Below are 25917 nucleotides of genomic sequence, written 5' to 3' on the forward strand. Positions count from 1 at the left end.
GTTGCGTTTCTGGCAAAAGTGCAGCCAGCCCCAAATTGACTTTAGTGACTGACCGTAAGAGCAGCCACATTAGACGCACTCTCTCTCTCTCTATTTCTGTGTTAGCAATAGAACGAATGATCTTGACACACACATTCAGAACTAAGGCAGGCAGCGACTTTACACACACACATGCACTCACAACCCATACATCAATGCACTCCTAAGCACACAGGTTCTCTCCACTCTCCATGCTCTCTCGCGCTCACCTCCACCGCGGCTCTCTTCGAACAGGCAGGCAGGCAGGCAGGCAGGCCAGACTAGCAGACCAAGCAAGCAAGCAAGCCAGCAGGCGGCAGTCAGGCTAAATCGACGGGCAGTCTGTTGACGGGCAGTCAGTATCGATTGAACAGTCGCGCGTAACACATCGAATAGATGCGGAGAGCCCGGCTAGGCCCCCACACCCCCGTTTGTAATAAATAGCGTTGCACGAAGCGACCACGCTAGCAAACGCAAAGAATACGCTCACAGCGACGGAGGCGACGGCGACGACGACGACGACAAACAGACAGCCAATAGAAAACAACAACACATTTAAGCAAGAACAGCTGGAAAATAAGTCGAAAACAAAAACTAGACTACAACAATCGCGCGCCCAACAGAAAATAAATAATTCATTTTATTCCATAACTTCACAACTTTTTTTTTTTGTTTTTGTTAATATCAAATTCTCGCGATATAATATTCTCGCTAATGCGCCAAAAATGTGCCTTTTCATTTCATAGACGATAAGAATAGGAACAAATATCTACAACAAAGTTTACTGAGAAATAAAAACAGCAATTTGATAATACAACAAAGCGGGAATGAAGAAAAACAAAAAAGCAATATAGAACAAAAATATTACATGAACAAAAGTAAAACGAAGAATACAAAAATAAAAAAACAGAAACAACAATAATTAGCATAACTAAACAACTAACTAAATAAATATAAATAAATTAACAACTGCAAAAAAACAATAGCAACAACAAAAACCTTGGCAGCAACTTAGAAAACCAAAACAACAACGCACTTTGACAAAAAAGAAAAAAAATATATATATAAAAAAAAACAAACAGAAACAACAGACACATTTTCAAAGCGTCGCAATTTTTTGTTGTACTTTTCCTGTACGTTTTTTTTTTTTTTTGTATTTTTTTGTGTGCGACACAAAATTTTTTTACAAAAATATAAAGACAAAGTATAATCAAAAATAATACATCCAACGCGCTCCATAAAAATCTCCAAAATATATTCAACATAAGAGAGTGAGAGCGAGAGAGGGAAAGAAACCGAGGAGAGGAAAAGAGAAAGAAGTGAAAAGAGAACAACGCAACGTTTGAAAATCAAAACAAAACTCGAAAACACAAAATAAGAAAAGGCGCACAAAATCAAGACAAAGAAGAAGAAGCAGCAGCAGCAGCAACAGTGATAAATATCCATAATACCAGCGACAGACGGAGACACACATACCCATATGTTATATATGCACTATATAGAAACAGCGCTATATATGCACATTTGACACCAAAGTAGCAGTAGCGTAAAGAACAACAACAGCAACAACGGCAACGGCAACAACAACAAAATAAGGAATCAGTCAACCAACTAAGTACAACAACAGAAAAGAAGAAGAAGCAGAAGCAGAGCAACAACAACTAAAAAAAAACAACAATGACTACGAAACAACCAAGAAAAGTAGCACCCGATGGCGGCTGGGGCTGGGTCGCCTGCTTTGGCGTCAGTCTGGTTAATGTAAGTATATATAGTACATATATATCTACCCTTCGATATCTATGCAAACAGACAAACAAACATAAATTCTGTACATATTTCGTACATTAGTAATATAATAATAATAATAATTTTTGATATACCAAATAGTGAGTAGTTGTAGTTTAAAACTAGTTTGCTTGGGATAGGTTAGTTAGGGCCTGCAAATTGTCCATTGTTTGGTGTTTTGTTTGTCGTTAACTTGTTTACGATAAGATTTACTGTACTATGACGATATAATGCGGGTCTATTGTTATTATTATTATTTTATTTGTGCCCTTATCTCTATAATACATCCGATACAAATGTGAATGAAACTAATACCAGAAACTCAACGCAAACATCTGTTTTCATGTTTTATTTATGGATCTGGATCTGTATCTGTGTTCTTTGTAAAGTTTAGTAAACTCTATTCCCTCAATGTCAAGACCAGTTTTTATCCGAAATTGTTTAATGAATTCTTTCAAATTTTATTCCGAAGTGACGATTGCATGTAATTTATTAAATCGACAGCAGCTATGTTTTCAAATACACATAAAATGCTGTTGATTTAATAAGCCACAAACAACAGAGAGATATATATTCAGTCTAAATCAAAAGTTCTTAAGGAAATACAAAAATATACAAAACATAAACCACTTGAACTCAGTTTACTTTGGCACACTTATCATTTAATTATTAGTCATAGATTAGAGCGGCTTTTGCCAGATATACTGCGAATAAATTGTTTTATATAAGAAAGAGATATCTAGCTACAATAGCTAAAAAAAAAAAAAACTTTTCCTATATTCCACACTTATTGAAAAGGAATCGATCTTGATCAATTGGTATTTGAAAGCCGGGCACATTTATTCAAATTGGCTAATTAACTATTCACAAATCGTACTGATGGGATGGGGCGGAACGAAATGGGTGATCGATATTATCAGATCGTAATACCTAAAGTCAATGTACTTGGCCATAAAGTCAGTCAAATGAACGATCGAAATGTTAATGTACACCACAAGTCCAATGTATACAAATAACGCTTTTTCGACTTTTGTTTTTGTTTATATAATATTATACCCTGTTATTATCAAGTTGACCTTATAATACCCTACAGCAATGCATTAACATTTCATCATTTCATGACAATTGCAATTGATATAGTATTGATATCTTCAAGTATAGCGCACTCGACTATTACAATCTTTTTATACATATGCTCATAAAGAGATGTAATACATACATACGTATATTATATGTAGTATGTAGAACCCGATGGTACCTGACACATTTAAGCAAAGCAACGAAATGCAAACAATTCTGTTCGACATTGAAAAAAAATAATAAAAAAAAAAAGCAGAAAATGTAAGAAAAGAGAACAAAACAAATCGACGAAACTGAATGTAACATTAAAGAGGAATCAAAAACAATGAAAACGCGTTGGCGAGTACATTTTGTGACTGTTGCTTGTTGCTTCCCCTGAGCCAAGAAGCAAGCGACCTTGACACCTGACAAGCCCGATTACCAGTCCGTTCAGATTCAAGATCAATACCAATAACCGTTAACGAGCGCAAAGCAAATGTTGTAAAATCATTGTAAGAGTCTGTAATATTTGCCAGATGGGTCAGATATATTATATGTATGACAGCAAATGCTGTCAAAACGAAACCGGAAGAAGTATTATCCTTTCTAATCGCAAACAAGATTCTGCAATTAACGTCGAGTATTTATGGAACTAGTTGAACTACGTATGTTATTGGTTCCCCTAACGGTACACATACATAATTGCTTGGTAACAAGCCCCATTTGATAAGATAATCATATATATATTTTTTTTGTTTTTATGATGATACGATGATTGGTTTCACGACTCCAAAGACACATTCGCACACATACGATTACACTCTCAAATCTCGAGCGTTCTTTGACACTTTAATGCGCAAATTAAAATTTAAAACACTCATAAAACTTAATTGATGTCAAATTTTACCCCCGTTTATATTTTTTAACAAAACAGAACCGAATAGAGAGAGAACATTGAAAACACGGCACTTGTCCGTATCAATATTATGCATTTTTATGGGCGGAACACTAAATAGCTCAGAAAAAAAAAAAAAAAAAACAAATACAAGAACGAACGAAACCAAAACATTAACATTAACAAAACGTTGACACTATCATCATTCGCGTCATGAACATATATAGTATATGTACATTTTTTTTGGTGATACCAGCTGGGAAGTTAGTCGGTCAGTCGATTATATGATCAAAGAATAGTGTTCACTAATCGCACTGCTTTTGGTTATCGTTTGCAACACTTGTTTAATCACTTTTAAATCATTTACGAGGCAAATTAGCAAATCACCCATTGAAAATCTTATACAATCGCCCTACAATCGCAACAGGTAACAAAACACACAAAAATTCAGAATCCATAACACAGAAAATCCCAATCAAACACAATACTAGGTTATTGTATAATGATTGATATTGTGTGTGCTTGTTAATTGCAAAATCCTTGATAATTTTTAATTATATCCAATAAGAACATTGTACTGCTTTATTTCGAGTAGTGCTCTTAACATTATCAAAGGTTATCAGAAATCAAAACCCTTGAAACTACTACCCAACCTATGTTTTTTTTTTTTGCTTTTCCTATTTGTTAGAGGGCACAATCATTTTGTCGTTAGTTATGTAAGAAGATGCCATAAATACGAGCATGTGTTAAGTAGAATCTAATTTGTACACTGTTTATATAGATCTTATCGGGGCGCTTTTTTGTTTAACCTCGTGAGTTTGTCTACGGTGCTAACTCTGGTCCAAAAAATAAACACACCGATCTCCACATTCACATTTGTATTGATATTTGCGAAGACAGACAGAGAGGGAGTGAGAGAGAGAGAGAGAGACGAGGTAAAGTTAAGTTATTCTATGCTATAAAGTCTCATAAATAAAACATAAGTATGAGAATGGTTTTTAGATTCCAACAATAAATTCCCTTTTCTACAAAGCCGAATCGTAAAAGTGAATTGCAAAAATGTTTCGTAATATCTAACTACCCTCAAAAGTAAGTGCATTGACAACATTAATGATAGGGTTATATGGAAAAAATGAAAATGAAGATAACATATCCGATAAGCTACTGAAACATTTGAACCATTTACAGTTGCTGTCGATTTTGGATTGGCATTGATGTGGTTCATTTTGGTTCTGGCCAGTGCGCAAATTGAAATGCGAATTGCATCATTTTGCATGCAAAAACAAAAAGAGAGTGGATATATTTCTATAAACTATATAGTATATATGCCATTCTATATAGAATATACGGTATATAGACACACACTCACACATCGAGACACAATTGTGTTTTGTGAGCTCATCGTATAATTACAGCAATCAGCCGGAACAAAGCGGGTCGCGTTGATGTCCAATAGATTAGCTATATATCTGTTGGGCAGATCTACTATACGCCAAAAAAAATACTAACCTGGGATTGTTGAAAACTAAACTTAATTCAAGTCTCACAATATGCATAGAGTAGAAATGCTAAAAATAATTGTCAGAAATCCCAGCGAAATGATTTGCCCAATAAAAGCAATTGTAAGAACAGTTGTGTAAATGATTGAAATGAAATCACTCACGTCAACGTCAACGTCTCTGCTGCCTTCAGCCTTTTCCGCAAATGAAATGTAATATTTTAATTTATTCAAAGACCATGATGTTCGGACTGATTGAGTTATAAGACATACAAATACATATGTATGTAGTAGTACTTGAATACTATATTGAATTGAGGGGGCAAATAAATCGTCATGTTCTGTATTGTTTTGTTTGGAAAACAAATTGGAACAGAAACCAAAAACCAAATCGAAGAATTTCTGCGCACTCTTTGGACTTTGCTCGACTTTTGTCGCCGTGTGCCACACAGCCAATCTTCTCCTTCTCCTTGTCCGTCTCCCTTCTCCCTCTCTATCACACCCCTTCTCTATTGGCAGACATGTTTTCCATATCTTTGCCTGATTCGAGTCGAGTGCCGCGGACTGCTTTGGTTATTTACCTATAAATTATATCGATGCGATTGTCTGGCTGTCCACTTGTATTTCTCTGTGGATTCAGTGTCAATACTGAAACTCAACCATTGTTTTTGTTTTCTCTTTTTGTTGACAATTCTCTTGATGTCTCTATTTGAAGAGCCTCTCCTCCCTCCCTCTCGCATTGTGATACTCTCTCTCTCTCTTTCTCTCTCTTCCTAACTAGTATGCCAATTTAGCGCGGAAATCAAAGCAAAATAACAAATATCGTCATTGATTTGCTTTTGCAATTAGGTTTACTTTTTGGTTTTGGTTTTGGTTTCCGTTTCGCTTTTGATTTACTACTATATAGAATCTGGTGTTATCGCCGGTGGGTCGATTAGCACCTTGGCACACTGGCTAAATATGTACGTCTATACGTCTATGGTTCATAGATGATGATAAATAGAAAAAAATAAAATAAAAAACCAAATGAGTATCGCGCAGCTGGCATGGGAAATCTAATCCAAAAATTTGTAGCCAAAACAAACAATCAAGCGGACTGGCAATTAAACCCACAATTGGCACATCATCTTAATGAATAGTTGTCATATTATTTATAGACTTTGCTCGCGCAGACTCAACGCCCCCTTACAACACACCATTCCCCTCCTTCTTCCCATTATCAAACTCACCACATTGCTCTCGATGAAGTCACTTTCCATAGCGCACACAAAATTTCTAGCCAATTTGTGTATTTCCAAAAACAAAACATCTCATCCTGAACCCATTTATGGTGAATAATGGGAAATAAATAGAGATAAAGGCATCACGCTTCCATCAGATCTCCACAGATCATTTTCGCTATAGTATTTCCAAACACTGCAATGAAAATGGGATACAGAAAAATATACTAGGTAGTAAACAAAATGATTTCACGAGTCCTATTGTTAGATATATATGTATGAATATATCAGATCCAGTAGCACTCACGTTTTACAAATTCGCTGATGTGTCTGCGAATTATTCCATCACAATGTATAAGTTATTAAAAGCAAACTTTATATCAAAGTGACAGAAAATTTCGCAAACATTTATAAATATTAATGATTTTTATTTGTTACAAAAAATATTAATTTCGCTTATTTTCCAATGCTTGAGAAATACTTAGAACTTTACTAGGTTTTTGGCACACACGATTCACAAATTCGCTGATATGGCAACGCCTGCGAGTTATCCGATCCCACAATATATATTTTTAAAACAAAATATCTACTATGGTAAACGAATATTCCGCAAACATTGATGAATATTAATGATTGTTCTTTACTACAGAGATCAATCGATTTGACTGATGTATTACTTTGATAGCCTTTTGGTGCTTCGATTCACAAATTCGCTGATGTGGCAACCCCTGCGAATTATTCAATCACAGTTGAATAGTTATTAAAAGCAAACTATCTACTACCGTGATGAAATATTCCGCAAACGATTTATTACAAAGATCTATAAATTTCACTGTAACGCTGAAGAAAGGGTTTATGGAACTTTGATAGCCTTTTGGCCCGTAGATTCACAAATTAGCTGAATAGGCAACGCCTGCGAGTTATTCGATCCCCAAAGTAGATATTATTAAAGCAAAATATCTACTATGGTAAACGAACATTCCGCAAACATTGATGAATATTAATAATTTATATTTATTACAAAGATCTATAAATTTCACTGATGTTGCAACTTACAATTCACAACTTCGCTGATGTGGCAACGCCTGCGAATTATTCAATCACAGTTCAATAGTTATTAAAAGGAAACTATCTATAACGGTGATCGAATATTCCGCAGACGATTTCTATTTATTACAAAGATCTATAAATTTCACTGTAACGCTTAAAAAAGGATTGATGAAACTTTGATAGCCTTTAGGCCTATAGATTCACAAATAAGCTGAACTGGCAACGCCTGCGAGTTATTCAATCTCCAAAGTAGATATTATTAAAGCAAAATATCTACTATGATAAACGAATATTCCGCAAACATTAATGATCATTAATGATTGTTCTTTACTACAGAGATCAATCGATTTGACTGATGTTTTACTTTGATAGCCTTTTGGTGCTTAGATTCACAAATAAGCTGAACTGGCAACGCCTGCGAGTTATTCGATCCCCAAAGTAGATATTATTAAAGCAAAATATCTACTATGGTAAACGAACATTCCGCAAACATTGATGAATATTAATAATTTATATTTATTACAAAGATCTATAAATTTCACTGATGTTGCAACTTACAATTCACAACTTCACTGATGTGGCAACGCCTGCGAATTATTCAATCACAGTTCAATTGTTATTAAAAGCAAACTATCTACTACTGTGATCGAATATTCCGCAGACGATTTCTATTTATTACAAAGATCTATCAATTTCACTGATGTTGTAACGCTTAAAAAAGGATTGATGAAACTTTGATAGCCTTTAGGCCTATAGATTCACAAATAAGCTGAACTGGCAACGCCTGCGAGTTATTCGATCCCCAAAGTAAATATTATTAAAGCAAAATATCTACTATGGTAACCGAACATTCCACAAACATTGATGAATATTAATAATTTATATTTATTACAAAGATCTATAAATTTCACTGATGTTGCAACTTACAATTCATAACTTCACTGATGTGGCAACGCCTGCGAATTATTCTGTCACATCGTGTTAGTTATTAAAAACAAACTATCTACAATGGTGATAGAATAATTCGCAAACATTTATAAATATTAATGATTGTTATGTACTACAGAGATAAATCGATTTGACTAATGTTTTACTTTGAAAGCCTTTTGGCCCGTAGATTCACAAATTAGCTGAACTGGCAACGCCTGCGAGTTATTCGATCCCCAAAGTAAATATTATTAAAGCAAAATATCTACTATGGTAACCGAACATTCCACAAACATTGATGAATATTAATAATTTATATTTATTACAAAGATCTATAAATTTCACTGATGTTGCAACTTACAATTCACAACTTCACTCATGTGGCAACGCCTGCGAATTATTCAATCACAGTTCAATAGTTATTAAAAGGAAACTATCTATAACGGTGATCGAATATTCCGCAAACAATTTATAATTATTACAAAGATCTATAAATTTCACTAATGTAGTGTAGTGCTTCAAAATAAACCATGAGATCGTGGATCAACTATTTCAAAAGCAGCCAATTTGAAGTCTTAAATATAAATTACATCACTGGCATGCGATTAAGTTTATAAAATACTAGACTGGCAGTCTTGAATATTAAAACTACAAGAATTCCAATCTGATATTTGATAAAAATGATCAAATTTGCAGAAAAATACTTAGTTTTGATATATATTCAAAGTAAGCAAACATAGACAATTATTTACTTTATAATCATTCCAAGTGTTGTTGTCATCCATATCCATCTTAATTGTTCGCATAATTGCCATAAAAATTACAGCTTTTACTTGGCTTGTCATTATTTACTGTAAATGAGACGAAATCAAATTATTAGTTTCAATTTGCATGCCTAAAAAGCCAAGTAAATGAACTGCAAAGCAACTTTTATTATAAACTATTTCAAGGCAGACATTTATAAATATTAATGATTTTTATTTGTTACAAAAAATATTAATTTCGCTTATTTTCCAATGCTTGAGAAATACTTAGAACTTTACTAGGTTTTTGGCACACACGATTCACAAATTCGCTGATATGGCAACGCCTGCGAGTTATCCGATCCCACAATATATATTTTTAAAACAAAATATCTACTATGGTAAACGAATATTCCGCAAACATTGATGAATATTAATGATTGTTCTTTACTACAGAGATCAATCGATTTGACTGTATTACTTTGATAGCCTTTTGGTGCTTCGATTCACAAATTCGCTGATGTGGCAACCCCTGCGAATTATTCAATCACAGTTCAATAGTTATTAAAAGCAAACTATCTACTACCGTGATGAAATATTCCGCAAACGATTTATTACAAAGATCTATAAATTTCACTGTAACGCTGAAGAAAGGGTTTATGAAACTTTGATAGCCTTTTGGCCCGTAGATTCACAAATTAGCTGAATAGGCAACGCCTGCGAGTTATTCGATCCCCAAAGTAGATATTATTAAAGCAAAATATCTACTATGGTAAACGAACATTCCGCAAACATTGATGAATATTAATAATTTATATTTATTACAAAGATCTATAAATTTCACTGATGTTGCAACTTACAATTCACAACTTCGCTGATGTGGCAACGCCTGCGAATTATTCAATCACAGTTCAATAGTTATTAAAAGGAAACTATCTATAACGGTGATCGAATATTCCGCAGACGATTTCTATTTATTACAAAGATCTATCAATTTCGCTGATGTTGTAACGCTTAAAAAAGGATTGATGAAACTTTGATAGCCTTTAGGCCTATAGATTCACAAATAAGCTGAACTGGCAACGCCTGCGAGTTATTCAATCTCCAAAGTAGATATTATTAAAGCAAAATATCTACTATGATAAACGAATATTCCGCAAACATTAATGATCATTAATGATTGTTCTTTACTACAGAGATCAATCGATTTGACTGATGTTTTACTTTGATAGCCTTTTGGTGCTTAGATTCACAAATTCGCTGATGTGGCAACGCCTGCGAATTATTCAATCACAGTACAATGGTTATTAAAAGCAAACTATCTACTACTGTGATCGAATATTCCGCAGACGATTTCTATTTATTACAAAGATCTATCAATTTCACTGATGTTGTAACGCTTAAAAAAGGATTGATGAAACTTTGATAGCCTTTAGGCCTATAGATTCACAAATAAGCTGAACTGGCAACGCCTGCGAGTTATTTAATCTCCAAAGTAGATATTATTAAAGCAAAATATCGACTATGGTAAACGAATATTCCGCAAACATTAATGAATATTAATAATTAATATTTATTACAAAGATCTATAAATTTCACTGATGTTGCAACTTACAATTCATAACTTCACTGATGTGGCAACGCCTGCGAATTATTCTGTCACATCGTGTTAGTTATTAAAAACAAACTATCTACAATGGTGATAGAATAATTCGCAAACATTTATAAATATTAATGATTGTTATGTACTACAGAGATAAATCGATTTGACTAATGTTTTACTTTGAAAGCCTTTTGGCCCGTAGATTCACAAATTAGCTGAACTGGCAACGCCTGCGAGTTATTCGATCCCCAAAGTAAATATTATTAAAGCAAAATATCTACTATGGTAACCGAACATTCCACAAACATTGATGAATATTAATAATTTATATTTATTACAAAGATCTATAAATTTCACTGATGTTGCAACTTACAATTCACAACTTCACTCATGTGGCAACGCCTGCGAATTATTCAATCACAGTTCAATAGTTATTAAAAGGAAACTATCTATAACGGTGATCGAATATTCCGCAAACAATTTATATTTATTACAAAGATCTATCAATTTCACTAATGTAGTGTAGTGTTTCAAAATAAACCATGAGATCGTGGATCAACTATTTCAAAAGCAGCCAATTTGAAGTCTTAAATATAAAATACATCACTGGCATGCGATTAAGTTTATAAAATACTAGACTGGCAGTCTTGAATATTAAAACTACAAGAATTCCAATCTGATATTTGATAAAAATGATCAAATTTGCAGAAAAATACTTAGTTTTGATATATATTCAAAGTAAGCAAACATAGACAATTATTTACTTTATAATCATTCCAAGTGTTGTTGTCATCCATATCCATCTTAATTGTTCGCATAATTGCCATAAAAATTACAGCTTTTACTTGGCTTGTCATTATTTACTGTAAATGAGACGAAATCAAATTATTAGTTTCAATTTGCATGCCTAAAAAGCCAAGTAAATGAACTGCAAAGCAACTTTTATTATAAACTATTTCAAGGCAGAGTTATTCTATTCCCAAATTATATGCCTAATTATAGCACATTGTGATTTACTTGCTGTGCTTATGGACAAAAAAAAATCACAAAATTCTCGGAATCCTCAAAAGTGCAGCTAAAACGAAATCATACAAATCCTTTAATAGATCCACAATAGATTCGGCGTTTCAGCGAATTTCGCATGAAACTAACTAATAAGATTAACAAACCCCAAAAAAAAAGTGTGTTTTGTGTTTGATCTATTAAAGTGCTCTTCTCGTTAATAGGTGCGAAAGTCTCGACACTATATTTGATCGGTTGCGGGCGGCTCAGAGATTTATCTCACATTCGATACAATTTCAAATTGAATTGATTGGGAGAGCTTTTAAGACTTTTAGCATGAATATAAAATGAAAAATGAAATTCAAGCAACGAAATGGCGACTAGCAAATACTCTAATACCATATACATATGTAAGTAGTATATGGTTCGATGCTACCCAGCAGCTCACTTATGATGTTTACAGGGTATTTGCGACGCAGCTGGTTTTAAATTAAGCAAACAGCGTTTCGCAAGTGAATGCTAAAACGAATCTGCAGACTGTTAATTTAAATACAACTGGCTAAGGAAAGGATACAATAAAAAGACAGTAAAAATATAAAAGAAATGGAATAGAATAAAACGTGGTGTGTATTGTGTTGTCCCGTGTTTGCATTTCGCATATTGTGTATTTGGCGATCTAATGTTGAATGTTGAATTCACGCGCCAGACGACGAAGCTCAACAACAACAACAACAATAACAACAACGATGACAACAGCTGAGTGCGAGTAGCAGTAAAAAGAGCAAGTCAAGCAACAGAAACAGCAGCTGGCCAAATGCCAGCACGTGCAGAGAGCGCTCTCTTCGTCTCTCCCTCTCTCTCTTGCTTACTTGCTTACTTGCTCTTTCGCTCGAATTATTGTGCTCAAGTTGTGTGTTGCCAACTGCAATGAGTTTCAATCAATGTCAATAGTCAATGCACACAAGTGACGACAACAACGACAACGACAGCGGCCGTGGCGCGTTGCCTGTTGCCAATCAGGTTTTTTCTTAGTTGTTGCTGTTGTTGTTGTTGTTGTTGCTGTTGTTACTGTTGCAGTGCAGAGTCATAACGAGAAGCGTAACAATAGCGGAGCAAAGCAAGCTGGCAGGCAGGCAGGCAGGCAGCTGAGAGATCACGTGACTTTGTTGCAAGTGTTGTTGCAGTATTGTGTGTTATGTTTCCTGCTGCGCCCCAAAACTAGTTTGCAGTCCAAACAGATCAGCCGACTGATCACTTACATACAACTACAGCACTCCCCACTCTCTATATGTGTGTGTCTGTGTGTGTTTGTTTGTCTCTCTTTGTATGTGTGTGGATAAATCACATGATTGTGATCATGCGGAGCTCGAGTGAGAGCACAGCAAAAGTCAAACCCCCTCCCCCCCCCACCACTCTTCCAGCCTCGTTCTCCACTCTCCACTCTCGACACTCTGTGTTCAATTCCGAGTCGAGTTCACTTCAGTTGGGTTTTTGTTTTTATGGTCAACTGGCGTCGCCCGAGAGTCGACATTTTAATTGAAATGTTTGACAGCACAGCACAGCACACACAACAAGTCACAGTCACAGTCGCAGTCACAAGTCGCAGTCACAGTCACAAGTCACGAATATATGTACATACATACATATATATAATATTTATTGTATTTGTAGTGAAATGTACTTCACAGTTAATTGCCTCCAATTGCCACAACAAATTCAATTCAAATTTATTTACCATCGATCTTTACAAACAGAAGGCTTTTTATCTCTCACATCTTCGAATGCTTTTGCTTTTTTGTTTCGTATTTTGTTTTATGCCCTCCTCCTCATTAAACAAAACGCATTTCTCAATTAAGACAAATGAATAACAACAAAACAAAATAATAATAATAATAATAATATTAATGAGATATATATCTCGCGGGTCGCTCAAGCGCACAACAAACTCGTAAAAGTACAATGTGTAAATTTGCTTTTAATTATGAATAAGTCGTCGGAGTTGAGAGTCTGAATGCGAAACGACGTCCAAATATTGAACTGTCCACTCAGAAAGCAACAACAACAACAACAACAACCAAAGCAACAAAATGCCGTTGAACCGCCGCAAATTTCAATGGAAAAGCCCAGTTCTTGGAAACTCCCTAACATCTTTATCGACCTGTTATCTCTCTCAATTGCCAGCTGTTTTTTTATTTTTCATTTAGAGTTCCCCTTTTGAGTATGTGCAATGCAACTCAATTGGCTTTTCTGCCTCTTCTGATTATCAACTAATAATTCTATAAATAGTCTGGAATAAATTGATCATGATGTAAGAGCTCGAAGCTTTAGCACTACAAAATACAAATTGAATTATTAAAGTCTTATTATTATTTTATCAGCTTGCGATCTTAACAAAATATACGCAGTATGTCCCATTCGGTCCAAACAACAAATGCTACTCGTGTTAACCCATAATTTACAGTGTTGTCACCTAACAATGTTAATGTCTCTGTTGTAAATTTGCTGACTAATTCTTCAGACACACCTAACTTAAGCTTAAGGTGAAATTAGCTGTCAAACTTTATCATAATGACATCTAGCAATGCACTTTCTTGGAAATATTTTAGCTGCAGCGCTGCAAACTCGACTTTGTGGGGCTGCCAACTTAAGTTCGTCTATTGACATTTTGTCATTCTTTAAGAATTAAAAAAACGTAATAAAGCAAGACGAAACACAATAAACTTCCGGCTAGCTAAGAAGCCACAACAATAAAAGGTTAATATCCTTGATACAAACTGTGTATTTTTAGTTCAGAATTCGCGCATAATGTTAGATCATCAATTATATTTAGGCGCTCCCTTAACTGCGTGCTATCATTAAATATGTATTCGAAGTTCGCCTTTTCTTTCCTTGACATCACTCGATTTGTAATGCATAGCCAGGTAATTATAGCGCTGGTTGCATTTCAACTTTTGTCGTGATGGGGCAAAGGACTAAAAACAATTCCCATTTCCCACAAGCCACAAGACACACAACAAAACACAACGCAACAGAACATTCTTATCGGGCCAAAGAGTCTTGAGTGATGATGATACGATGTCGGGCAAATGAAATTCCACGTTTTAAGGGACGCGAGACAAAAATAAAAAATATATCGTAGAAAAGTTGAAAACATAAAAAATGCCACGCAAAAGTTAATGGGAAATCAATAGATGATGACGTCGAGAATGACGAGAACGCGAGGACGCGACAAAGCTTGATTTACGACGGCGACAACGACAACGAGAACGACAACGCCAACGACGATGTCGATGTCGATGATGACGACTTCGATGATAGCTTAAAAGTCAAGCGGGGCGACAGTCTAGAATAGAATCCGACGCGACTATCAGGAGTTCGCATCGGAAGTCGAAAGTCCCACAAGGCCCTCAGACGTCATCGTCATCGACAAGTCAGAGCAAGGTGACGCCGTCTCTTCAAGCTCCCCCAAAAAGTACTGATAACGCATACAACGATGCAGAAATACCTATATCATATATAATATATTCATATACATATGTGTGTGTGGAAAAGTCGCAACAGTCTGGGAAATATATCAATGGTTCACCATATCTTAGACAGATATACTTAGACAAGACACAATTTAATTGGTAAAAAAAAAGAATACGAAAAAATATACGAGACCGACCCGAGACACGCTGATAACTCGGCTGCTCGAAATATTTCTTAAATCCCCTCCTCGACGAGCACGACGCTTGCTCGTGTCCCGCTCGTCACACGGTGATCAGTGATCACACAGCCTGTCCCCTTCCCTCTCCATCCCCTCCTGCTGCGCAGCATTGTGAAATAGCCCACCATGGAAGTGACCCCGACAGAGTCGATAACACGTGATTGAATAAAACATTCAGTCACGATCACGCATTATTCACGCTCTGCTCTGCTCTGCTCGGTTCTGTTCTGTTCTGCTCTTGCGTAGAATTCGCGAGTTGCGCTCATTTGAATAAACGAATCATTTCATTTCATTGAATTTCTATGCTAATATCGCTTGCATCTGCATTGTAGATCTCTCTGTCTTTATATGTTGCTTATCAATAACTGCAGACAATTGGAATGCTGACTTGCTTTTCCGTTTTGATTTTTGCAAAAAGAACCTAAACTTGTTACCGACCATTAATGAATAATGACTGAAGTGCAGCCAACTTAACAACGCTTGTCGTTGCCAGATCGACAGCAGAATAATTATCGATTATGTTAAATACGTTAACCACTTAAAAAGTAGGAATTGAATAAAAGCAATCTTTGTGATAATAATTCTACTTTGAATATGGAAAAGTACAAATTAAAGTTCATTTGCAATTTATCAAAATGCCGAATAGATTATGTTGTACCCTGTAAAGATATACCACAATCTAAGCCACTTAACAAACTTAAGAACTTATGGAAACTTAGTGATAATAATTCTGATTTGAATATGGAAAAGTACGAATTAAAGTTCATTTCCCCTTTTTTGAAATTAAAATGTCAAATAGAATATGATTTACCCTGTAAAAATATAGCTCGAACTTAGTGATAATAATTCTGATATGAAAATGGAATATAGTACATTACAAGAATGTGCTTTTAATTTCTATTAAAAAATAGAATATTGTATAATAATATACCACAAAAAAAGTTCATATACGCAAAGTAATGGGAACTAAGTGATACTAATTGTGCTTTGCATAGAAACAAGTACAAAATACAAGTTTTGTTTTCAATATCTATAAATAAATTATGAAAATAAAAAGCACGAAGCGTGTGTGTGCCTCAAAAATGGGCCAACAACAACAACAAATTGGTAATGGACAACGTGCCTGTGTCGCACACCCGAATGAATAACCGTTAAGATAGTTAAGTAATTCGCTTGCTTGTCTATATATGCATTTACACCCAGGTATGGATACTACATACATACCTACATATATAGATTTTGGATTTTGACTACTGTTTTTAACAAACCATGCGATTGTCACGTTAATTTCACGCAACTGAACACACAGCAACAGCAAAAACAGCAAAAACAACAACAACTTGTGACTGGCGAATACTTGTAAATTAGATTGGAAAATATTGCACAAATGTTTACAAATCATAAAAGCGCTCCGTTTCGTTTCGATTCGTTTGGTTCCGTTCGGTTCCGATCCAAGTTGTGCAAATTTCACACACAGAAAGTGCAATAACTTCGACCCCCTTCCCTCTCCTCAACGTCTTCGCTTCCCCCCTCCATCTGTGCTTCTGTGTTGGCCGAGCAAATCAACGGCGCAAACAGAGGCAATAAATATAAATCAAAAGCTGATTTAGAGCATTTGTCGAATGGTTACGAACTGAGTATGAACCCTTTCCCCTTCCCCTCCCCCTTCCCTCATTTCCTCCTCCGTCTGTCTGATTATCGAGTTTGTTTTTCATGTTTTTCTGTCTTGTTATTTGTTTGCCTTTTGCTGTTTTTCGCTAAAACCGTCGAAAAATAGCAAAGCTAATAACAAACAAAAATATATATAAGAAATTTCGAAAAAAAAAACATAACAACAATACAAATAAAAATAAAAACCATTCGTCACAATAGAAAACTGTGAATGTATTTACACATTACAAATGCAAGCAATGGAGAAGAGGAAGTGTAATTCGATGGAACAAAGTTAAGATTAAAGTAGACTATAGTTGAAGGGAGTGACGTGAAATGTAGAAGGAGTAGATCACCATAGTTAGGGATATTAACAAAAAATAAAGTTGGAATACAAATAATGAAATCAATGACATAAGAGAACTGATAAGAATACTACTCTGCATATTATGTAATACTGGTGACTGGTGATAAAGCATACAAGGAAATGAGTCAGCAAGCAAAGAAACTAGAAACTGTGCCAAATAAATGTCATAGATAGTAAAACGCAGATCTCAACGCATTAAAAGTAAAATTTAGGAATTTAGCTGACAAGTAAACAATACATTTACCAATAATAATATGGCGCGAAGAAAATTATAGTGAAATGCATATAATCATCCTAGATTAGGGGGTATAAAAATCAAGTTTAAAAAGTCGCTAAGTAAAAATAGCACAATAAGCAATTAAAAAAAACCACCAGAAATTACATAAATATTATGAATAAAGCAAAACCTAAGCACTGTAATATAATGACGAATTCTGATATGAACTATAACATATAGAAGACGTAACAGAGAAAGAACTAGCAAGTCAGAGAGAGAGAGAGAGAGAAAGAGATTGCGTAATCACAGTCAATAGTTGAGAGTGAGTTCTATTAAAACATATAGATCATTGTGATAAGGATAATGCCGTAACAGATCATGCGATAGAGGGCAAGTATTATGCCCAATATAATCGAATAAACGAATCGCATTTGATAAGCCAAGAGCAACAGACGACGATGCGGGGGGTCGAGGCAGTGTGTGTGTGTGTGTGTGTGTGTGTGTGTGTGAGTGAAAATTGCTAGCAAATGAAATCAAAGTGCAGGCAATTATAGAAAGTCTACTCTCCCCCCTCCCACTCCGCATACAGTAACAATAAAAAGTTTGTGTCAACCCGCTTCTAAACCATTGGCTAGGCAACCAACTAGCGTGTTTTGTCAACTATTTGCTATTTTTGGGAGAGTTTTGTACAGAAATCATTAAGCGAGCGCGTGTTGCTTTTTTCCTTTTTTTGTTGTTTTTTTTGTTTACCCCATTTCTAGTTTCAATTATGATTGCTGCTGATAATTCAATTATCAAGCAATTAACGTTTTGAATGAAGGCGTCCATAAACATCTACGGCTAACTTTGGACGCACACACAGCACACGGCTGATAGGGGGAGGCAGGCAGGGGACAGAGGGAGGGTAGAGGGTGGCCACCTCTCGCTCTCTGTCTCTCTAAGTGAAATGAAAAGCGATACACGCGAATGCGAAAATCAATAACAGCACAATCAATAATAATCGTTGCCAAAGCACAAATAAAGCACTTCACGAATCATCATCATCATCATCATCATCATTCAATATCATCGGCAACAATTGCAGCAACAACATTCACTAGAGGAACAATGTTCGAGTACTCGTCGCTCGCTTAAGGCTATAAATGACAGGCAACAGCAGCTATAAAATTAAACATTTTATAAGTGAAATACAATAAATACTTCCCTCAAATCCCAGTTGTTTATTTCCAAAGATCAAAGTCCATAAAAAGGAAATAACAAAAATGTTGCATTCTGAGCTTTGATTTTTCATCTTGTAATCCGATCCGAGCATAAAGCATATATTCTATACCATGTTGGCTAAAACTACATTCCTTTGATGCGTTGCCGCATTTCTGAATAGAATTATATGGTATTCTTGAATTCTATTTATGAAAATTCAATATAAAATAAACAACAATTGTCAGAACTATTCTTCTGAACTCAATTCGGAAAACTGCATTTAAGTGAATTAAAATAAATACTTCCCTGAAATCTCAATTGCAATGTAAAAAAACAATTTTGTATTTCTTTTTCAAAGATCAAATCCAATAAATAGAAATTAACTCAATGTATTAATTTTTTAAGTGAAATACAAAAAATACTTTCCTGAAATCTCTTTTAAAACATCGAAAAATTTTGTATTTTAATTTCAAAGCCCATAATAGAAAATAACTAAATAATACATTGATTGTTGATCTCGTAATCCGAACCGAGAATAAATCACATTCTAAACGATGTTGGCTAATGATATTCTATTATTTTTTTGTAAATATAATAATATAATTTGCGTTCTCTTTGCAAAAATGCAATATAAAATAAAAAACAATAATGGTTGGGAAATCTTTCTGAAATCGACCGCAACAAAAAGTGTTTAAATGCTGTTCGAGCTACTCTAATTTCCTGCTTTTTAATTCTGTAATAGCTTTCGGCAATTGTCAGATCAATCTAGTAATAATTTATTGTTTAGCAATCGCACCAACAAAAATGCTTTAAAATTGGGAGACTGGGACTTGAATACAAAACAAAACTAAAATGCGAACACTATATCAGCGATTGAATACAAATGAATATCTGAGTCTCCAAAGTCCCTAATTCCCAGTAACTAACTGAGTGACTTGTTGTCATGCAGCTCAACTGGAAGGCCTCAGCAAAAGAGGAGGCATCAATGCCCTTCCACGCTCTGTATGTGTTGTGTGGAGTGATTTTTGGGGGACGAAAGAAATCATCAGGCTGCGGCATGATAAAATGGAGGCCACATTCAATGGAGAGGGATTAGAAGGGTGTCTCGCAACAACTTCAAGTGCATTCAATATATATATATGTATATATATCTCATTGATACTAACTTACAAGTACAATTTATATAAACGCGTGTATATATATACTATATATACTATGTAGATAGTATAGATAAGTCAAGTAAAGCTGGCGGCAGGGACAGTCAGTCGGTCTGTGTTTTGTCCACTTAGTCAATCGTTATCACACCGATGATGATAATGTGTGTGATAGAAGAACGATGACGATGACGTTGACGTTGATGTTACCTTAGCTTCGTTTTCGAGTTCCCATTGTGCTCTGCTGATTATGATTTGTTTGCCATGTGTTTTGTTGTTTGGCCGATAAATCACGCGCTCACTGAACACCCGATTAGCTCCAACAAATTGGATAATATAACACACAGAACCAAAAAACATAAAAAAAAAACAAAAATAGAGAACGAGGCAACGCAAAACAAAATACTGAATAATCGGGGGCTTAGGCCATAAATTATATCCCGTCGAGCAGTAGGATGACTTATTAGCTACCTGATCACGGCACGTAAATATTGTCCAGCGAAAATTTCGCAAACTCAAAACTTGTTGAGTGCATTTGTCAACGATCTTTCAAACGTTTTGTTAACAATACACCACAACAACAGGATCAGACTTGTCACGGAGCTCATTAATATAATGCCATGTGATAACGACAGCAAGTCTGATTGATTGATCCTCTGCTCTCGATTGATTTACAAATGATTCATTTACAAGCCGAATAACGAACATTCCTAGCGCGCATAATCAATCATGACTACTATCAACAATCAGTGAAAAAAACTTACAAACAAACATACGTCTACATGGAACAAAAAAGGTTGAGTAAGGTTCTTAAAATCTATATAAATAATAAGCATACTTTTAGGAGCAAGCAAAAAGAAGAAACTAATTCGGTTTACTTACATTACATTAGGTTAATTTTCCAATTGACTTTTGTTTGCATTCCACAGAGTTATTATCCACATGTGTAGTTACTTTTTATTTCAATTTTGACTGATTTCCATGTAGTTTTGTTAATTATTATTCTTTTCATTTCCCTCGCTGTGCATTTGACTCTATATTGATAATGAAAAGAATATATTAAACAGAGAAAGATTAAAAGATTAAATTGATACCATTAGAACACTTACTAAAATATCATTTCAATTAGAGCGAAGTTGATTAATAGTGTGCTTTCAACCGAAGAAAGTGCAGATTCTGATTATAGATAAATCACCCGTTACATAATCTTTAAATAAAATCAAGTATATAACATTCAACTCCCGTATGTTTCACTCCACAGAGACTTGTGTAATATTATCCATATTTTTAGTTTTTCATCAAATTCCCGATGATTTCCATTTAGATTGGGTTAAATATAAACTTCTTTCAGTTCCTATATTGTGCAATCGTTTCTGTATTGAAAACAGCTAATTAAACAGAGAATATAAAAGTTGCAAATAGATAGTTATCATGTACTTACTATAAAATGTCGTCTCAATTCAAGGACAGTTAACTTCCAGTTCCGTCCATTTAATACTGTCGAAAGAGAAGATTCTGAATCTAGTTTCAATTTTCTAATTTCAATAACTCACCTATTAAAGAATTCTTAGTCACTTCCAAAGAGCAAGCAAATAAAATCAAGTATACGACATCCAACTGCACTTTGTTTCATTCTCTAGCATTAAATGAATATGATTAATATACTATATGCATCACATTTACAAGTTGCACAATCAATAACTCACCCATTTTCCCCTCTCTCCCCTCTGTGTTCTCCATTTGCATTTGCAGCTGGCAACGCGTTCGATTGAACCATCGTTTGGACTGCTCTTTGGCGACACGCTCAGGGAGCTCAATGTGGGCACCACGGGAGCTGCGGTGATTATCAGCACAATGGACGTGTGCATGAACTTCTCGGGTCTGTTTGTTGGACCGCTGCTAAAGGAGTTCTCGTATCGCAAAGTGGCAATTGCGGGCTCGCTGCTCTGCGGTCTGGGCTTGGCGCTGACGTCGCCGGCATCGACAATGGCGCACATACTGAGCACATACAGTGTGATCAATGGCATTGGCGTTGGACTCTCGACATCGGCGGCCTTTGTGGCCCTCAATCATTACTTCAAGCACAAGCGTGGCCAGGCCGTGGGCCTCTCGATGGCGGGCACAGCGATGGGCATGTTGATAATGCCGCAACTGGTGCGTGTCCTGCTCGAGGGTTACGGCTTTCGAGGAGCTGTCCTCTTGCTGGCTGGCGTTGCGTTGAATGCGACGGTGGGCTCGGTGCTGTTGCAGCCGGTGAAGTGGCACATGAAGGAGGAGTTCGATGACGAGGAACTGATGTGCATCTCGGCACTGCCGACACCGCAGCCCCAATTGACGGCGACGTCTGGTGGCGGCGGTGGCGGTGGCGGTGCTTCGGGTGCGCCGGAGTTCAAAGTGATCAAGGAGGATGGGAATGAGGAGGATGCACTGCCCGAACTGAATACGCTGCTCTTTAACAAGCACAATGCGCACAACCATCAGCATTCGATGCGCAAGAACTACTCCGAAATGGCCATGAACACGATGAATGGCTCCCGACTCGGCCTGACCAAGCGTCCCACGTTTCCGCGCATCATGTCGCTGGCGGGCGTGCAGTCGGCGGATGTGGGCAGCGGCAGTGGCGGTTATCCATCCCAGGCGGAGGTGAACACAACGCAGTTGCGTTGCCGCAAAGCATCCGTCACATCGAATCTATCCTACATGGACTTTACCGGCTCCATACTGCAAGTCCACCTCAACACCGGCGACGATGAGTTCGAGCAAAACGATCGCGAATTGCGACGCGTCGGCACTGCCACCGGCAGCATTCTGGGCGGCCATCGCGATAGTTTCATCAAAATGAAACCCACCGAGCTGGAGAAACAGCAAACCGAACTCGACGATGCGGAAGCCAAGAAGAATGCCAAGAAGCTGGGCTTCTGGCGTCGCTTTGCCGATCTCCTCGATATTGCCATGCTCAAGGACAAAATGTTTCTCAATCTGCTGTTTGGTCTGTCGATTTTCTACGTTGCCGAAATGAACTTCAAGATGGTGACGCCGTTCTTCTTTGCCAATCTGGGTTACTCAAAGGCCGATGTCGCCTACTGTCTGTCGATCACTGCTATCACCGATATTGCAGCCCGTATTGTGTTGCCACCGATCTTTGATCGCACCACGATCAAAAAGCGCACCATCTTTCTCGTCTCGATCATCTTTGTGGCCATCACACGTTCCAGTAAGTGTGCTGAAATACATGTAAAAAAGGGAAATGCATTGTTAATAATATATGTATGTATGTTTTTCGGTATTTTTTATAGTTATGGCGGAGCAAAAGGATTGGACACAACTGATGCTCTGGCTGTCCATTTGTGGCTTCTTCCGTGGCTCGGCGCTCAGCAATTTTACGCTTACCGTCTCCGAGTATTGTTCGCTAGAGAAGCTGCCCTCGGCCTTTGGCTGGCATCTGGTTGGCAAGGCGCTGTTTGTCATCTGCTTTGGGCCATTGATTGGTGAGTAACTACAAATCTGCCAAACTTCTAGCTTTCATTTAACTGTCTCTCTCTCTCTGTTGATCTTCTCAGGTCTCATTCGCGATGTCACCGACAGCTATCCGATTTGCATACACGCTCAGAGCGTTTGCATCATGATTTGCGCTTTCGCCTGGGGCATCGAGTATCTGGTGGAATACACTCAGTCGCGTCGTCGCACTGCGGATGCGGCACAGCAGCCACCGACAACAGCGCAACAGGATGCAGCACTTGCCACAACAGCAGCGGGAACGGGAATGGGAACGGGACCGGGAACGACAACTGCCCAAGATATTAAACTGTAATATGGCCAAAGATCAACAGAGACGATGATTGTCAGCAAAGATGCATACACACACACACACACATACATTACTATATCTACATATATATACATATATCAAGAGCATACAAAACTCATTAACTACTTAATACTTAAATAGCTACTTGGCAACATTGCGACTACGGAGAGTATTCACTATTGATATAAAGAGAAAGAAAAAGGAAAAGGAAAACTATAAACGAAAATCAATGCAAAATAATTTAGCCACAATTCGAAAAATGGAGAAGTATTCACTGTTCAAATGTGTGCGAAAATAAACTAAATAAACTAACAACTGACTGCATTAATAAGATTAACAAATTTTGCTGTGAATACACACATAACTAAGCTAATTCAAATCTCTAATTTAATTGAATTCTAAAGCGAACCATTCAACTCCATTTGACTAGATTTTGCATGTGAATACTCCTCCAAAATTGCTGTAGTGAACAACAACAACAAACATCATGTAATTCCCCCAATTTACGATTAAACTGAGCTAGTTGCGTTTTTTTTTTTTTTACTACACGGAAAATAATGCCAGTTTTTTTTTATAGCAATCGAAGCAAATAACATGAAAGTGCGTTTAATTCTAAACATCATTTATAATTATTAGTTAATCGTCTTTATTATTATTATTATATTAATTCTTTTTGTTTTAAATTTTCTCTCCATTTTGTTTATTGAATGAACTTGTATGTGATAGTTCAAAGATAGTTTATAAGTTAGCAACTAGAACACAATAAAATCAAAAATAATACGAAAAAACAACAACAAGAAGATAATGGCAAGGAAACTGGCTTTAAAATTGATAACTGTACCTTTAAAACAACGACATGAACCCAACAAAACAAAAACAAAAACTATATAAAAGAAACTACTTAAGGTAACGGAAATGGGAATTGATATAAAGATACTCTATCAATAGACCGATTTGATATGCCTATTTACATGTATACATATATACACACACGATTAACTAAACTAATCTAGACATATACTTTATATAGTTTAAAAGCCAAGTTAAGTGAACTGAATAACTAAACAAATATTAGGACACAACGAGGAAGCGATGAAAAGATTAAATGGAAATGGAAATGAAGAAGGAGAAGGAAGACAACGACGATATGTTATAGATAGTTTTAAACGAACCCACCAGCAAAATAATAAAAAACAATATCAACGAGTTCAGATTCAGAGAATTAACACGCCAATAAAATGCCAGAAAAAACAACAACATAATCGAGGAGTTCGTTAGTTCCTTGTGTCAACAGGTCGTAGTATACGGAATTTTGTAGCTCCCAAGAGAGCGATTGGAAATATGCCTTATTGTAAGATAAATGACAACAAAACGGAAAGCAATAAAAATGTTTGTTTTTTTGCTAAACACACACATACACGAGATGCCATGACCAAAAAGAAAAAACTAAACTAACAAATTAAACACAGGGTTTAAAATCAAATCAAATCAGACAAAAGAAATAAGAACTACTTTAACTTGATGTTGTGGGGTCACATCACTTGCAGAAACACGATTAGAAATAGCATAAGCAGACGACACACAGAGATCCTTATAAATATTGTAGACATACCCCACAAGTGTGTACTTAAGCAGCGATTAAGATCAATAAATATTTTATGTGTGTAGATCTGACTAATTGTTTTTTTGTATACATTTACTATATCCATAGACTACATACATATATGTGTAGATCTGTGTGTAGTTCTACTGTAACTATATATACATACATATATATATATATATATTTAGATAACATTGTAATATTTTCGACATGCATATATTGACGATATTGTAGCCTTATATATAATATATAAATATATCTATGATATATTATCAAATTGAAATAAAGTGATATAAAACTGAAAAACCATTTTGCTCTCTCATTCTGTCAACGGTATTAACAGTTGTCTTTCAAATGTGAAAGCAGTTATAAATATTATCAGCAAGTGTTATACAAGAAATCATAAAGG

General features: G+C 35.9%; 1 protein-coding gene across 1 annotated transcript; it reads left to right on the top strand.

The window, feature by feature from the left end:
* The first annotated feature begins 350 nt into the window (after positions 1 to 350).
* LOC133847177 (uncharacterized) lies at positions 351 to 25369 on the top strand. Its single transcript, XM_062282016.1, has 4 exons — positions 351 to 1776; positions 21850 to 23311; positions 23394 to 23585; positions 23658 to 25369. The coding sequence occupies exons 1-4, from the start codon at positions 1696 to 1698 to the stop codon at positions 23906 to 23908; spliced, it is 1986 nt and encodes a 661-aa protein (XP_062138000.1). The 5' UTR covers positions 351 to 1695; the 3' UTR covers positions 23909 to 25369.
* Positions 25370 to 25917: the final 548 nt, after the last annotated feature.

This window comes from Drosophila sulfurigaster, chromosome X, assembly GCF_023558435.1.
Source record: "Drosophila sulfurigaster albostrigata strain 15112-1811.04 chromosome X, ASM2355843v2, whole genome shotgun sequence".
Lineage (NCBI taxonomy): Eukaryota > Metazoa > Arthropoda > Insecta > Diptera > Drosophilidae > Drosophila > Drosophila sulfurigaster.

What these genes read in the sequence shown, in the direction of transcription:
- LOC133847177 (XM_062282016.1), top strand. Translation starts at nt 1,696, where the DNA reads ATGACTACGAAACAACCAAGAAAAGTAGCACCCGATGGCGGCTGGGGC. An exon ending in TTGGCGTCAGTCTGGTTAAT is followed by an intron (nt 1,777 to 21,849) that starts GTAAGTATATAT and finishes TTGCATTTGCAG; the next exon opens with CTGGCAACGCGTTCGATTGA. An exon ending in TGTGGCCATCACACGTTCCA is followed by an intron (nt 23,312 to 23,393) that starts GTAAGTGTGCTG and finishes TATTTTTTATAG; the next exon opens with TTATGGCGGAGCAAAAGGAT.